This window comes from Anser anser (assembly GCF_964211835.1).
Source record: "Anser anser genome assembly, chromosome: 2".
NCBI classification, from domain to species: domain Eukaryota; kingdom Metazoa; phylum Chordata; class Aves; order Anseriformes; family Anatidae; genus Anser; species Anser anser.
This window is the reverse complement of record NC_139721.1, coordinates 145,391,133-145,406,639: the sequence shown is the minus strand read 5'-3', so window position 1 is coordinate 145,406,639 and position 15,507 is coordinate 145,391,133. Positions and strand designations below refer to the sequence as shown.

The following is a 15,507-nucleotide window of genomic DNA, read 5'->3' as shown; positions in this document are numbered from 1 at the left end:
ATTTCTTTCTATACTTAAGAAAATTAAACAGTATGAGAGTGTATACACTTGGTAAAGAGAGGGTAAAAGAGGGGGGTAGAAGAGTTATCAATTGAAGGAATTTGATAGTGAACTCTGAACACTGCTGACTTTTCTAGAAATTAGAAATGGTCATTTCCTCGATGCTTACCTTTTTCTTTTTCATCCTGCCTCATGTGGAGTGAAACACAAACTAATTTTGTGCTTCATCTTTGGTTCTGCTTCACTAAACAAAACCTTGCTCTTGCTAATATCCACTTTAGCTTAGGGCATTTCTAGAGATGTACCCAAACCAGTACTGATGGGTGAAGAATTTTTTTTTTTTTCTGAGCTTTGACGCTCTGTCTGTTCAGGAGAAATCGACGCTCACAGACTAAGAATTATTTTCCTTAGTGGAAAAAGTGATGGTTTAATAGGTTTTCTTCAAAGTGACTTAGAGTGGTGGTTTTTGTCAGGTACCGTCTTCAGCAATGAGATCCTGAGGTTCTGGTAACTACTTAAACCAGTAAATTAAATCCCTGGACCTTGAAATAGGCTTCCTAGAGGTGGGATTTGCTATGTCCATCTGATGTTTGATCTGTATTTGTTCTACCTCAAGAAGGGTTTAAGCAGCAGTTATCTTGCATGTAGAAGCACGCGTCTGGTACGCGAAGCCTAGTATGATCCTTCACACAATGCAGGGCTGACCTTTCTTTGTCTCTTTAGGAATTTCCTAATATAATGATGGAGCTTAACATGGGTGTGGCAGTTATATTCCCTTACTTGCATCTCTAAGGCTCCATTTTATTCTTTCAGTAAACGTGCTGTAAACAGTGTGACTGAGACTAGTGTCAGTGCTGAGATTGGTCCTTCCCTTTGCACACTGTTATTTGATATGCACTGATGGCTCTGCTGAAAGAAATTACCTCGCAGACTTCTCAAGCCTAGTCCCCCTCTGGGGCTCTGGGCAAACTGCTGAGCTTGTCTGTCCTGGTTTCCCAGCTGGGGAGTGGGAGTAATTTATTGCTGTTGTCACTCATAAGAATGTCAAGGGTTAATCTGCACATACTGTATCTGCATAGTGTCTTTAGAGCATCAAAGCAGTAATGTATAATTGTAATTTTATTATTAATATTGGTTATTTCATTAAAGCGTAATTTTCAAACAATGTTCATGTAGATTAAACTCATCTCGTCAATAATCTGGCATCCTTCCAGCAGCATTAACACAGTTCAGAATCTTTGTCTAATAGTGTAGCCTAAACATGTAGATAGCTCTGAAAAGAAAACAACAAATGCCTAAAGAAACCCGTACTTTCTTGTTTTCAATCTAGACTGTGGACATCCATAAAGAAAAGGTCGCTCGCAGAGAGATAGGCATTTTGACGACCAATAAGAACACATCGAGAACTCACAAAATTATAGCGCCAGCGAACATGGAGCGTCCTGTAAGGTATATTCGAAAACCTATAGACTACACGGTGCTGGATGATGTTGGCCATGGCGTAAAGGTAAGAATACTTGGACACTTCAGGACTCCAAGTAATACAGACCAGGAGATAGGGTTGGGGCAGAATGTTACTGACATAAGAATGTTTAGCTCACTTATGGTAGGAAGGACTGTGGGTTTGATACACTCCCACATGCAAATGTTTCAATAACAGAATAGATTGTTTTACAATGAGACTTTTTTTGAGCAATGTTTGCCATAACCCTGTGACTGTCTATGGTAGTCAGTGTCTGGAAATACTGGCTCATGATCTTAGCTTAGTGACTTGTCAAAAAAAAGACATGACTGACTGCTAAAATTCTCACTACTTCCTCCCCTGATTAAATTGTCTCTGCCACTCCCTTTATTTCTTAAAGTACTGAGACAAATAAGTCACCTGTTATAGGGAAACTGGCTAGTGGTTTTTTTTGGGGGGGAGAGGGGGAAGTGGGAACGGGGGGGGACAGATAGTTGGTATTAAAATTTCAGTGGCTTTTGATATCTCTCTCCCATTTGTGCTTTTGGCAGCCTCATTTTTCTTCTCTCTAAATCAAACCTTTCATAAATTAACGTCTACATCTTGTGAAATCACCATGGTTAAAATGAATTACTATAACACCCTTTGCTCCCTGGACATCTTTTCATAGCAAATAATAACCGTGCATTCCCCCAGAGCAGGCCTTCAGGTATATTCAGTTCACAACAGTCTTCCCTTGAATGGAATTAAAAAGCTTTTATTCAAGACCTGTGTGTCTTCTAAAGCTAGATGTACTCTGGTCAGTCGGAGCAGCTAGATCAGCCCTTCAAGTGCCATTGGAATGGCTGAGCTCTTGAGGAACAGATCTTTCAGAATTAATGCAGAAGAATGCCAAAGTATCTCCTGCATTGTAGTAACCCTGTGAATGCCTAGAGGAGTCCAATTCCAACACAACTTAAAAAGCATCTCTATGCCATGACAGCTCAAGGCTATGAATTAATGTAGTGGCTTTCAACTACCTGACTTAAATTTTTTTTTTTTTAGATTTATTTTTTGGTAGCCAAACCTGTACTAAATCTGTAACTCTTTCACACTATTAATTTGAGATGGACTGGACTGAGCACAATCCTATGAAGAAGCCCGAAAGATAAGCCTCTTGAATAGCTGTAGAATAGAAACACTGGAGTCAGACCGACTTTTCTGCCCGCATGCAAGGAGAGAGCTCAGTGAATAGAAAATTCAGGAATCCACAAATTCAACATCAGGATACTGTTTTCTACGTTTAAGTGCTCCAGGGTTCAGGTGCTGTAGAAGACTTTTTTCTTTTAATAGAATAATTATTGTTAGTGCAGCAAAGCATCAGCTTCAAAGACTACTTGTGTTGTGCAGGCTCAAAACAAACTACTTGATCCCTAAATACTGACGTTGTTAAGCTGTAGCAGTTGCATTTTCCAATATGACTACCTGCTCTTAGGAATACTAGCATCTTTATTAATGTGACCCTTTTTATTCAGAGAGTGGAAAAGAGTGCTGTTTACCTATTTTTGGGCAGGTCTTATGGAATAATTTTAATAAAGCTTTTTTAACTCTTAGTGGTTTAATTCTGTATTACAAACTTGATCTGTTCAGAAGTGAAACAGTATCCAGTAATAACCAAAGGAGCAACTCATAAGTCAGCTAGAAATTATATCTTGTTCTTGTTTTTTTGAGTAAGAAACATAGAATCATAGAATCCTGAGTTGGCAGGGACCCAACACAAGGATCATTGAGTCCAACTTCTGGCTCCACACAGGACCACCCAAAAATCAGACAATGTGTCTGAGAGCATTGTCCAAATGCTTCTTGAACTCTGTCAGACTCAGTGCTGTGGCCACTGGCCTGGGGAGCCTGTCCCAGTGCCCGACCACCCTCTGGGTGCAGAACCTTTCCCTCACACCCAGCCTGACCCTCCCCTGTCCCAGCTCCATGCCGTCCCCTCGGGTCCTGTCGCTGTCCCCAGAGAGCAGAGCTCAGCGCCTGCCCCTCCGCTCCCCTCGTGAGGGAGCTGCAGGCCGCCATGAGGCCTCCCCTCAGCCTGCTCTGCTCTGGGCTGAGCAAACCCAGGGCCCTCAGCCGCTCCTCGTACGCCTTCCCCTCCAGACCCCTCACCACCTCGGCAGCCCTCCCTCGGAGGCTCTCTGACAGCTTTATGCCCTCCCTGGCGCACCCCAGGGCACGGCTGGCCCTCCTGGCTGCCAGGGCACACCGCTGGCTCGTGGCCAGCCGGCCTCCCCCAGAGCCCCCAGGCCCCTTTCCGCGGGGCTGCTCTCCAGCCTCTCGTCCCTCAGGCTGTGTACAGCCGGGGTTGCCCCTTGCCAGGTGCAGAATCCAGCAGTTGCTCTCGTTAAATTTCATGCAGTTGGTGATTGCACAGCCCTCTTAATTTGTCAAGATCTCTGCAAGGCCTCTGTACTCTTGACAGAGTGAACAGATCCTCCCAGTTTAGTATCTTAATGCGACATTGATTGCCTGAGTGATGTGCCTGAGCCTGTTTCCTACTGTGGGGAGCATGAAGCAGTGAGTAGAAAGATGATGTTGCTATTTAGTATGTAGACATCTTAAACAAATGAAACAAGCTGCTCGTCAGGCCTCAGGTAGGTAGTTTAAGATGGCTGTCACATGTTTGACACCTTCATCAGTTTGACCTTCACTGGACACATTGTTGAGAAGATTGGGCTGAGACAGTGAATGACATAATTACGTGTATTTAGCCAGCATATTACTGGGATTACTAGAGTGTGACACAGGTCACAGCTCTAAAGGAAAGCAAAGCTCTAAAGGAAGTAGCAAACCTAGATGTAGACAGTGCTATTTTAAGAAAGTCAAACCAAAATAACTTCAGAAACTGGTGGATCAGGTCCTGTTGGAAGTCAGCACAAATAGCTAGTGATGCTGAAAGGCTGGGTTGTCTCTTGCACATACGAATTAGAAGCATACAGGAAACTGCACTGCAAGCTTTGTCATGCCAACAGTGGTCCTAGAAGATACTTCAGACTATGGTCAAGAAAGTAAGACAATTTCTCTCCAGGTTGATAGGCAGCAACATCTCCACTAAGGCCTAGGAATCATGTGTTTTTTTCTAGGTGGAAAAAAAGTGTTTGAGTTTTCAGCTTTACTAATTGGAGGTCCTTGATGATCCCTGCTGTGCAACAGTCAATAAAGTACAACACATACTTTGACATTTAGTATTAACTAAAAATTATGCAGCACTTTGAAATACATAGATGATGGTTTATTGCTGTTAATAGGACTATTTTTGGTGGTTTGGTATGGGATTTGATAAAGAAACTGAAAGGAGAAAATACAAGGAAGAGGGATCAAAGATACAGGCTGGATTGTATCCTGTTCCTGCTTTTATTTATTTCAAGAAATACTGATCTCGGATGGTGAAAATGTCTTTAGAATATGCAGTATATTTTAAGGAGTGATCTGGAACTGTTTTATGTAAAAATAATAAATGAAATATAAACAAAACCTCTCAGACTTAAAAAAAAAAAAAAAAAAAAAAAGGTAATCTTCAGAGTAAATACCTGCTTCCCCTGTACATTTTCTATAGGAACACTCTGTTTTCCTTGTCTCTCTGTAATGCTTCTCCTGGCTATGTAGAGGGGACACAAAAGCAGAAACTTGTGCTTGGGGCACGGAGGAGGGCTCTACGTGCCCGCCTCTTGCATGCAGGCAGCAATTTTTGTGAGGCAGCTGATGGGGAGGGGGCAGGTGGTGGTGGTAGGCAGCTGCTCTCTGTAGCAGGTTTCTGCCCTGCTGTGGGAAACCTCCTTGGAAGGCAGTGCAGTTTCCTAGCACCCTCTCCAGTAGCATCTTGACAGAAAAGCTTTTGCAGACTATCCTAGGGTTGCTAAGGTGCTTTCTCCTTCAATCCGAAACTCCACAGCAGCCCCAAGCTGTGCTGACTCCTCACTCCCTACCATTCCTTTTGGAAGGCCTGATATGGATGAAATTCCCATAGGGAGTAAAGCTGTTTTTTTTAATATGTGTGCCTGTGAAGTCAAGGCTAGCATCAGTCACAATCGGGACAAAACAATTTTATAATTTGTTTTCTAGAGACAAGGCTTTCCCTTGCTACACAAATATTGTGTGTAGATAGCTCCAAGAAACACACAGGCAAGTGTTTGTGCCAGTCTGCAAAGTAGTGGCTCAGCTGTCACCCTCTGGGGATAAGGGAATGTAACTGAAGTCATTCTTGGTAAATCAGAGTAACTGCTGTGATGTGAGAGCCCACCTTCCTGTGTAGAGAGCTTGGTTTGAAATTTAGGCAGAGGTTGCTTTAACGTTTCCTTCCTTCTTTTTCCCTTCTTTTGTGAAAGGAGGAAAAAAAAAAAGCAATGTGCCAGCAAATAAATAGGTCAAATACAATTACTCATACAGAAAATCCTCAGTTTAGGAAGGGGGAGAAGGAGGAGGAAGCTTGGAAGCCGCCTTGAAAGCCCTGGTGATGGCCTTAGAATTTGTTCCAATGCCTTTTTTTAATAGGAGGCAGGTGGAATTGCAGCAATCTGTAAAATGGCAGTAAAGTAGGAAGTTGAAATGATGACTTATGGTAAAGGAGATAAAAATGTTGAACACATGTTAAATTAGAACATCTAATAGTTGTAACTGGATCGAGTTTGCTGTATGCAACAAACAGTTCTAAAACTCCCTTGAGCTGTGTTCAGCTGTTTGAAGGAAGAATTTGGAACTTCCTCACCATAAAATGCACGTATGGAAGTTGGAAGGACACCCTTAAAGTAGGGATGGGGCCTAAGCTTACCAAACCAATACTGAGCTTCCAGCAGGGAGTCTTGCTCTCACCCGTGTCATGCTTCGCAGCCTGCTCCAGGCACCTGCAGTCCTTGCGATTACCTCTCTGTGCAGGGAAAAATGCAGATGAGGTGCTGGTGTGAGGGTGGAAGGCCACCTAATCGTGCCTGCTTTCCCTTTAGGATAAGACTTTGTGTGTGTTGGCCACGTGCGTATTAACTTTTAAATAAGTCATTGTAATAAAAATAAAGTGAGGCAGGGATCCTGAACCTGAGCCTCTGCTGCCTTTGTTCCTGCGTTAGCCACTGTCGGACACTCGTGCTTCAAAGGATGTAATTTCATTATTGTCACATCATCACTCAGCGGGTCGTGGCCAAACAGTAAATATTGCTGTAGGGTAAAGAAGCTTCTCTGGGGGGACAAAGTAACCCTTCCTGCTGCCAGCCCTGGTGACTGGGGTGAGTGCTGACAGCGAGCGCTTTTCATCAGGCACTTGCTACTGGAAGTTCAGAAGTGTGCATAGTTCAAGTTCAGAAGCGTGCAATCTGATACGATGTAGGTTTCAAGCCTTTCTCGTTCCAAAGAAAACTTAACGCTATGAGGTCTCTCTTTTCTAATTTTGAAAATATTTTTTATTAACCTTATTTAATGTAGCTACTCAATATTACCAACTAAAAGAATTCGAAGAGCTTGAGGTATTCCAAAGCAGGAATGCGATGTATCTTTCTCTGAACAAGACTACCCATAACTGCTGAGGGAACGATATTAAATTTGTCCATCATCTAGAAATAGTTTCTTTCTGTTAACAGCCATTTAATATGTTAAAACATTTTAAAATAAAATGATTTGAAAATTTTTGCCTGCTTAGTTTGGAAACTAAAAGAAATTAAAAAATGAGGAAATAGAGGAGAGAAAGAATAGTGACAAGCTACAGCTGGCTACTGTTAACAGAAAGGTATGTAATTACTAAGTTGCAAATAATACTAGGAGATATTATAGATAGAAAATAAAATTTAATTGCAGAAGCTTTACCTACTCACATTCAATTTTGAAAGAAATACTGATTTGGAGCTGAAGTTTTTCTCAAAATAGGTGCCTTACAATAGACTATAACAAAATCAAGATTGAAAACAAAAACAAAAAAACTTCTGAACCATTCCAGTAAGGAAACAGACACAGGAATAGTTTCATTAAAAAACTGCCCGGAACTAGTGGCAAAAGTGTGTTACCCTGAGTGTCTGATGCCTACCTACAGGATGCCTTCTGAGAAACATCTTTGACCACAAATGCCCTTCTCCTTAAGTCCTTATTTTGATTTCTGTGGGGAAACTTCTAGACTAGTGCTTTACTGTCTCCACTTCTGAAGCATCCCAAACCTTCCTGTACAATTACCCTTCCTGCTGCTTTTCCTGCTCCAGTTGTATTATCTTGCGTTACTCCAAATCCCAAACTGCCCCGCTGATAAGGCAGGAGGCAATCCTTGTGCAAAAACCTGTGAGGATGCCTGGGGGGCAATTGGATTGCCTAGCTGCAGCGACATAACAGCACTTCAAAAGGTGTTATGGGCCGCTGCGGTTGTTGCAGGGATGTCCCAGATGATTCTCCCTTGGCTAATGAAGGATATAACTTTTTAAGTAAAAGGGGTGGTTGGCTAAAGAGTCATCAAGAGCAATCATGTGCTTTTCTGTTGCAGCTGATGACTGTGATTGCTGGTCAAAGGTAGCAGATCTAAGGCTGGTTATTGCTTTTACAGAATATACATATTAAAGTTCTGAGCTTGCCATACACTCTCTATTAATGCAGATTAGAGCAACAGCACTTTCTATACCTTTGTTTCCCTTTTGTCAGCATTTATCCTGGGTAGTCTTAATGACTGCTTTCAGAGATGCTAGGAATGGCAGAGTACAGAGTGAAATTGGCTCTTGAAATTCAGGAGCTGGAAAAATAGCAACAGCATACAGCAGGGGAGGTACAGCCGACCTGCACAGAAATGTGAAGTCGCTGCAGTCTCGGACTGAAAGTTCACACCTGAACCGTATGGAAGGAGCTTCCTGGACTTCAGCGGGGTGAGGGTTTTGCTCCTGTGTGCAAGTGGCCTTTTGTGTTTCTGTGCTTGTAGATAGGTTTGCTCACATAAATGAGTTATGTGCAGTGTTCATAACTGGAGTTTTCCAAACACAATTTGTAACTCAAATAATAGCTTTCTGGTTCCCTGAATCATGACTAATGTTCCCCCATGACTTGTTGCTTGGCATGGAAACTATTAAAAACAGTTCTGTAGATGGCTGCCTCCTGAGGCCAGCCGGCAGAGCCCTTCAGATGTCTGGACATCCTTTGGCTACCAGATACTTCGGATTGCCTCAGACCCCTACCTTTTTATGCCGGTCATGAATCTTGGGCCATTCGTGGCCTCGTCCCTTTGGCCGCGTACAGCAGAGCCCTGCAGTACCGCCTCTCTCTGTAGTTAATTTTTGGACTGTTAAGACTGTCGGAATCGAGCAGGCTGAAACAATTCCCTTAAGCAAGTAAGCCTCTCACTTAGAGTCATCACTTGACTGTCCCAAAGCATCGTTTGCCCTGTCCAAACACATTTTAAACTCCCAGTCCAGGTTCTCTGAAGTCGCTGCATCAGTTAGAAAAGCAGCCTTACTTTTGCCTTTGTTAAATGCCTTGCATGGCTGTTACAAACACCTGTTTTTGCCCATTACTTGAGTTATATTACTTCTTTCCAACCCACTGCTGGCTCTCAGTCCTCGCCCACCCCACTCTCCTTGGTAGTGAAAACCCTGCAGGTGTGCTGCTGCTGCTTTTGGAAATGCAGGGGGGTTGGCTCCTCTTTCTTGAACCTATGGTTTCTGTCTCTTAAATTTGTGTCAGCCCTTAAAACTTTATCCACATGCTTGGCAGGTTTTCCCAGGAAAAGCAAAATGGTCCTGTTCTTGTCTTGAAAACACCTCTCTGCTAGGATGCTTGCAAGAAACCCCAGCCAGTACTGCTGCTTCCTACCACTTAGCTTGTTTCTGGGAGCATCCTACTATGTCTTGTTCTCTGCCTCAGCATCACAAACGCCCCCAGCAAGCCTGTGCACTCTTTTTGTCTTGATATGTACGTTGTCCAGGATGCTGTGTCTGGCTGAAGACCGTCTCCAGTAATACAGCTAGCAGGAGAAGGGAGCTGTGCTTCTTACAGCTTCTGCAGGAGCCCTCAGTGCTGCTCTTTGTCCCACTAAGCTTTTTTGAAACCTTTTGCACCTCCTGTCTCTAATTTTACAGCTCCCTCTCGGTACAGTCTCTCCCTTTTTCAAGCTGTGAACCCTGTGCCCTGCTGCCTCTTCCTCGTGCCCTGCCTCCATTTCCTTCCTTCTGGCCTCTGACCTTCGTGGTGCTGATGCGGTGGTTTGGGGGTGCTAGTTGTGCTCTGCCAGCTGGCTGTCCTCGAGGCAGCTGGAGAGAGATGCCTGAACCCACACGGAGCGTATGCCTGCTTTTCCTTTTGGTTTTCTGCTTTTTTTCCCATTTTTCTTGAGTTTATAGCGAGTCTAGACTCTGCTGCCTAAACCGTTCCCAGATCTAAGCGATTTTTTGAATTGTTTAGAGAGCGCAGAGTTTGGGTTTCAGACCAAGAAAGGCAGCAAGGCTGACCTCGTGAGCTCAGCCAATAAATACAAGAAAATGGCTCCTCCTAATTAATTAGCTTAGTAACCATGATTAAATAGCCATATGGCTCATCTCGCTTTGATTCATTTGCGTTCCTCCCATACTTCTCTCTTCTGGATCAGGAGTTCCTCTCCCCTAAGAGTCCCTGTTCCCTTTGGGTTCCTTCCTTCTGCGTTTTCCTGCCCGTGTGACTCCTGTTTATACTGACAGCAGCACAGAGGACTCTACAGAGCTTTTTACTAACTGAAAGCAGGGTGACAGCAGTTACTAACTCTTCTGCACAATAAAGAAATACCTGGATGTTTGTGTATCCGTGTAGTATTTAATTGGTAGCAAAGGCGACGAAGCTCACCTGACAGAGTCATACAGACAGGAACAAAGGTCAGGAGTTGGACTCGAGGTACACATTTAGTGAATTGAACAGTGCTTAGCACGAGGAAGGTAGGAGACGAGATGAGGATGCCAGATTCGGTGCTAGATGCAGCCACGGTGCTGCGGCAGCGGAGGCAGAATGTAGCAGTGATTAAGGAGGGGGTGGAAAGACTCTCCGTGAGCGCTGAGCGACACCGCATGAAGGAAGGAAAGCGAGGAAGCTTTTTGTTTTTAAATTTTTCAGGCAGGCGAATGTAATAGCAGAGGCTGGTTAAGGAACCATGCCACCCTTCCTTGCAAGCCTTGTGAGGGTTTTGTCTGGCTGCTGGGGGAGGGAGGACAGGGCGACAGTTGCACTATTTGGTTTCTTTTAACAAATTCCTCGTATTATGCTATTGCCCTTGGCAACTGGTGAAGTAAGGGGAAGGGTCACATACTCCTGGAAGAAGGGAAAGCAAATTTCATCGCTGCAAGCCTGAGTTAAAAATATAATACTTGAGAGAGTACCCGGGCGTCCTGGAAACTGAGCTTTGTGTTTATCCACAAAATAAGCATGTAGGGACAGAAGTGGTTGAAATGCTTTAATTCTGCCACTCCGCTGATGAACCTCTGCCCAGCCTGGGAGCGAATGGGATGACCTTCACGTTTACTTACCGCAGCTAAGCTTTTTCATTTGGGTTTTGGACTGGGCTTTGGGCGTCTGCTCCTGTGATATGAATAACTTCAGGGCAGTAGCTTCCAACCTCTTAATCTGTAAATCCCAACTGTTCCTCACTGGTTGTGCGGGCCCCATCAGAAATCCATCTCACATATGTACATCGTTATAAAGCGTATTTTAATTATTTTTTTCTGAGTGCATGAACTGCTTTGGACTAGTCTGTGGATCTTGGAGGAGAAGAAGGCCTGCAAACTGCAGTTTGTAAAGCTGCGCCTTAGGAGGCCTGTTCTGGAAATGACAGTTTATTTCTAAACACCCTCCAAAATAGCACTAGGATTGTTTTATGTTGTAGTTGGTGGGGTTTTTTTAATCAGTGAAACAACCCCTTTTCCCCATTCAAAAAGAAGAATCCTCACCCCTGCCCCCTCAATAAATTTAAAGAACTCAACTTGGAATTAAAAAAATGGCATGACTTCCTTACAGAACGGAGGCCAAGTTTTCAAATTTTTTCTCCTCTGCAGTCACGAAGGCTGTAAAAATGATAGAGTGGAGTCACATAATGACTTGATGCTAAGAGCTAAAATTTCAGAATAACAATCATTAGAGCACTGCCAACACAGATTTGAGCAGCCAGCGCTGTGCTGGCTTGAATCAGGTTTCAATCAATACACCAGAGGTGAAGGGCTCTGCTGCTCATCCCATCCGAGGGCTCCCTTTTCTTTATTTACCATTCAGCACAGCAGCTAGGATTTCTTCAAAACACGTGAAGGTTAAGTGTCAAAACAAGAGGCCAGCCCATTCTGCACTGTATAGCTGCAACTGCGGTTTTGTGAGCAAATTCTTAAGCGCACGTTGCCATTGCAATAGCATTGATCTGCTTTTGGGCTTGACTAGTCAGCAAAGGGCTTTTCAACCCTTTCCTGGCCATGAGGAACCTGTAAAACAAATCCATCAAAGCTGAGCTAAGCTTCATTTTTATGACTTTTTTTTTTTCTTTGGGTTGCTTCATCTTTGAAAGTTCTGCCTTGGGACTATGTGAGCCAGTAAAATCTTTGTTAGTGTACTGGGATGTGGCTAATTATCAGTAGGCAGAAATGATATTTTGAATGTGATTATCTGTAGTTTAACCTGTCCTGTCAGTTGTGATGGACCTGCCATTAATTTCTGCCTTTTTCCCCCCTTTTTTGCCAACGTTAAGTGGCTAAAAGCCAAGGTAAGAAGTGTTATTTCTCCTTTGACCCACAGTGCCTCATGTGACTGATAGTAGAGGCTGCAGAGCCATTAAAACTGAAATCTAGCGCGCTCTTACGCTCTCCTCTGCTTTCCATAGGATATTTAGATTAAACATGCTGTACTTGATTTTTGTTTTATTTACAGCGTTTAGCGTGTGTCAATCTATCTGTGATACATTGACATCTGCATTTGTACATAGATACATTAATTTCTCTAACACATGTAGTGCTTTGCTCTGAATTCAGTAGATGCCTTGATTCCCTTCACTTACATTTTTTTTTTTGCAGGAGACTTCCCAGACAACCTGAATGACTCTGCTAGTCAAATAGCAGGGGCAAACTGAGAAATTCTGGGCCCATGCTGACTGTGTTGTACTGTCAGCCTTAAAGTTTGGTTTAAATTATTAACACTCAAACGGGGACGAACACAAATGTGGCTTCCCCCTAAAGACAAGAGGCATAAGAGATTTGAGCATGAACCTGTCAACTGCCTTGCTTTCTGATGTCTGTTGTAAATTAATAGCAAAAATAACATTAAGCTTGTATTTAGACTCTTTGTATATACTGGTGTCTGTCTTGTGTGTAGCTAAAAACTTGCTGTTTGACAGCTGTCTGGGAATTCTCACTTCATATTCTTACACTTTAAAAAAAAAACAAAAAACTGTCAATAATAGAGCTGCTCCGTTATAAAAATAAAATCATGTTTTCCCTTATTTCAGCATGGAAATAACCAGCCTGCAAGAACTGGCACCTTGTCAAGAACAAATCCGCCTACACAAAAACCACCAAGTCCTCCCATGTCAGGCCGGGGAACTCTGGGGTAAGAATGAAAGCTGCTTGGTGCCTCCTGCGTAATATATAGTTTTAATTGTGCCAGTGGTGGGGTTTTATTAAATAGGTGGAATGGATGGTAGTTCTGATTGTCTTTAGTAAATAACGCAATTGCTTTTTTTTTGTATAGACCCTTTCAGCTGCACTGACTCTTATTTTCGTGGTGACCTTTCGAAAGAGCCACTTTTCATGAGGGAGAGGATTTATTACAGATACGGGTGAATGAGAAGACTGTTGTTATTCCTGAATTTTGGACAGAAATCTTTGGTGACATGAGAGAATATCAATAAGGTTTTAACTTCAGTGGGGGAAGGACTTCATTGTTGGAGTTCTTTGTCTGCTTGTTTCTCAATATTACAGGCTGTTGATACCCTATTTGTTAAATTATCTCAGCAAAATTCATGGCATCGTTAACACATGGACAGCACTGATTCTCATTGGCTTGTGAATTTTTATTTGCATGCTTAAATGAGGAAAGATACTGCTATTCCCAAGTCCCCCTGTGACTTCAGTTCCCTACCGTAGCATCAATTTCACTGCCGTGGACCTGTGGGGAGGGAAATCTGCTTATCATTGTGTGCCAGCAAGTAGTTGTTGCTAGGGACCAAAGCATTAATACCTGAAACGCTCAGAGCATGTGCCACGCCGTTCTGTATGCCCATCTTCCAGAAGTCATCCGAAGCAAGATCTACCTATTTGTCCCTCTCAGTATTTCCCTTATGCTCTGGGAGACTGAGGCGCTGTAAAGCTGGCTGGTGTGCTTGTATTGGCTTCAGGTACGTTGTCTGGAAAAGGTGGGGAGCTGGAAAAATGAGGAATAATGAGATAGAACAGGAGCAACGGTTAAGGAAAATTAGGAGCCGCAACTGCTTTTGTCAAAGACTTAGTGATTTTTAATCCTGATTTGCTGCTTTGCTGCTTCAAGATGGCTGTGTTTATTGTGTATTCTACAGAGAAATTACCCTAGGGGTTTCCTCAGCGTGTTTTGTGAAAATTCCCATTGCTCGAGGGCACGCAATCAGTATTCCAATTGTCTCTCTTATCCCGGCTGAGAGAGAGTTGTTTATCAGCCCCGGGAAGCTGGGGAAGGCTTTCATGTCCTCTTGGACGCTCCCAGTGAAACAGCAGCGCTGATGCACTGGTGAGCTGCTTCTCTCCTGCTCCCCCGAACAAGCCGGAGCTGTTTGGTTGCCTCCGCTGATGCCTGATAAGGATTAATCAGCTGAACGTCATTTCCAGATGAGCTTGACGAGAGGCAGCAGTTGGCTGAGGGGGAGGAATAATGTGGGCTCGTACAGCGATTTCTATCTGCCCTTCTTGTTCAGGAAGCTCTTGTCTTGAGCAGCCGCGTTCTGCCAAGGCACGAAATATCATCGGCATGACTGGTTCCCCTAACATATGCAGAAAAAATTGCTAGAAACCGCAAGGATGCTACTCCTCTCCCTTTGATCCACAAAACCAGAGATAAGCGTGTAAAATCAGAACAAGCTTGGTGTCTAACACGGGCCTTTAAGTACGTGCTGCCTATTGTACAGCTCGTCCCTCCAAGGCAGGGCTGTCCAAAGGAAGGCTGCAGGGAGGGAGGGACTCCTGCTCCGAGGTCCGAGCTGCAAAATGAAAGGAATGGCAGCAGGGGGTCTTCGTCGGAGCTGCTCAGGCTGGAAATACACCAGGGGACAAAACGAGTGGAGCTGGATGGAGGGAGTAGTTGCAGTTGCACCGTGAGGGACCTGGAGCAGAGCACGGCCCTGGGCTGCCTTTAGCTCCCTGGTGGCAAGAATTAGGGGACGGTGAGGTGGGCAGCTGTGGGCTGTGCCAGGACAGAGCTGTTCTCCTCCCCCGTGTAAGGCAGACAGAAAAACAAAGGCAAGGACTGGACTCGGGCGGCAGAAAGAAATTATTTTTTACTTCTCTGGTGCTTGGGAGTTTGAGTCCTTCAGTGAAGTTGAGAAGAACAAGGAGAAACTAAAGCTTGGCTGAACTGGAGGATGTAGCAGGGGGTTGCTTTTGATAGGATATGTAAGTCTGATTGGCAAAATAAATAGTACTACAGAGCTGGGGGGCTGCATTTCCTATTGCCACTGCCTTTCCACCGAGAACACTTTAAAACGCTAGTTCTCAAAGCTATTTTTGTTGGAAGCACATTTAAGATCTTCCGTGCTTACCATTTTATTTGGTGGTATTTAGAGCTCTATCTCTTGCAACTGGAATACGAAAATTTATTTTTCCCATGACTGATCTCTTTTGGCAGATCTATGGGTGATAGCAGTCTGCACATCAAACTCATCTGCAGTTCTTTGTATAGACAAACTAATTTACAAACACCATAGCTCATACAAACAGTTATGATATTTCCGTTTTTCTATTTAGAGAGGTTTTAATAATAAAACATTGTAGTTAAAATTTAGTGCTGTTTTGTTCCATATTGTCAAAAGGAAGTCGATAGATTTCTTAAAATACTGTGAGGCCATGGAACTCACCAGCTCGGTTATAATCAGT

The 15,507-nt window shown here is 43.6% G+C and overlaps 1 protein-coding gene across 17 annotated transcripts in view; it reads left to right on the top strand.

Annotated features, from left to right (window-relative positions):
• The window catches only part of ABI1 (abl interactor 1), an 80,303-nt gene that overhangs the window by 48,295 nt on the left and 16,501 nt on the right, over window positions 1–15,507 (top strand). For 8 of the 17 annotated variants that reach the window (XM_083822912.1, XM_083822922.1, XM_083822925.1 and 5 more), the window contains exons 3-5: window positions 1,331–1,507; window positions 12,144–12,158; window positions 12,897–12,997. In XM_083822912.1, the coding sequence (XP_083679038.1) occupies window positions 1,331–1,507; window positions 12,144–12,158; window positions 12,897–12,997 (293 nt within the window). The remainder of the gene's footprint in view (window positions 1–1,330; window positions 1,508–12,143; window positions 12,159–12,896; window positions 12,998–15,507) is intronic. The other 9 variants (XM_083822921.1, XM_083822924.1, XM_083822927.1 and 6 more) reach the window with 2 other exon arrangements.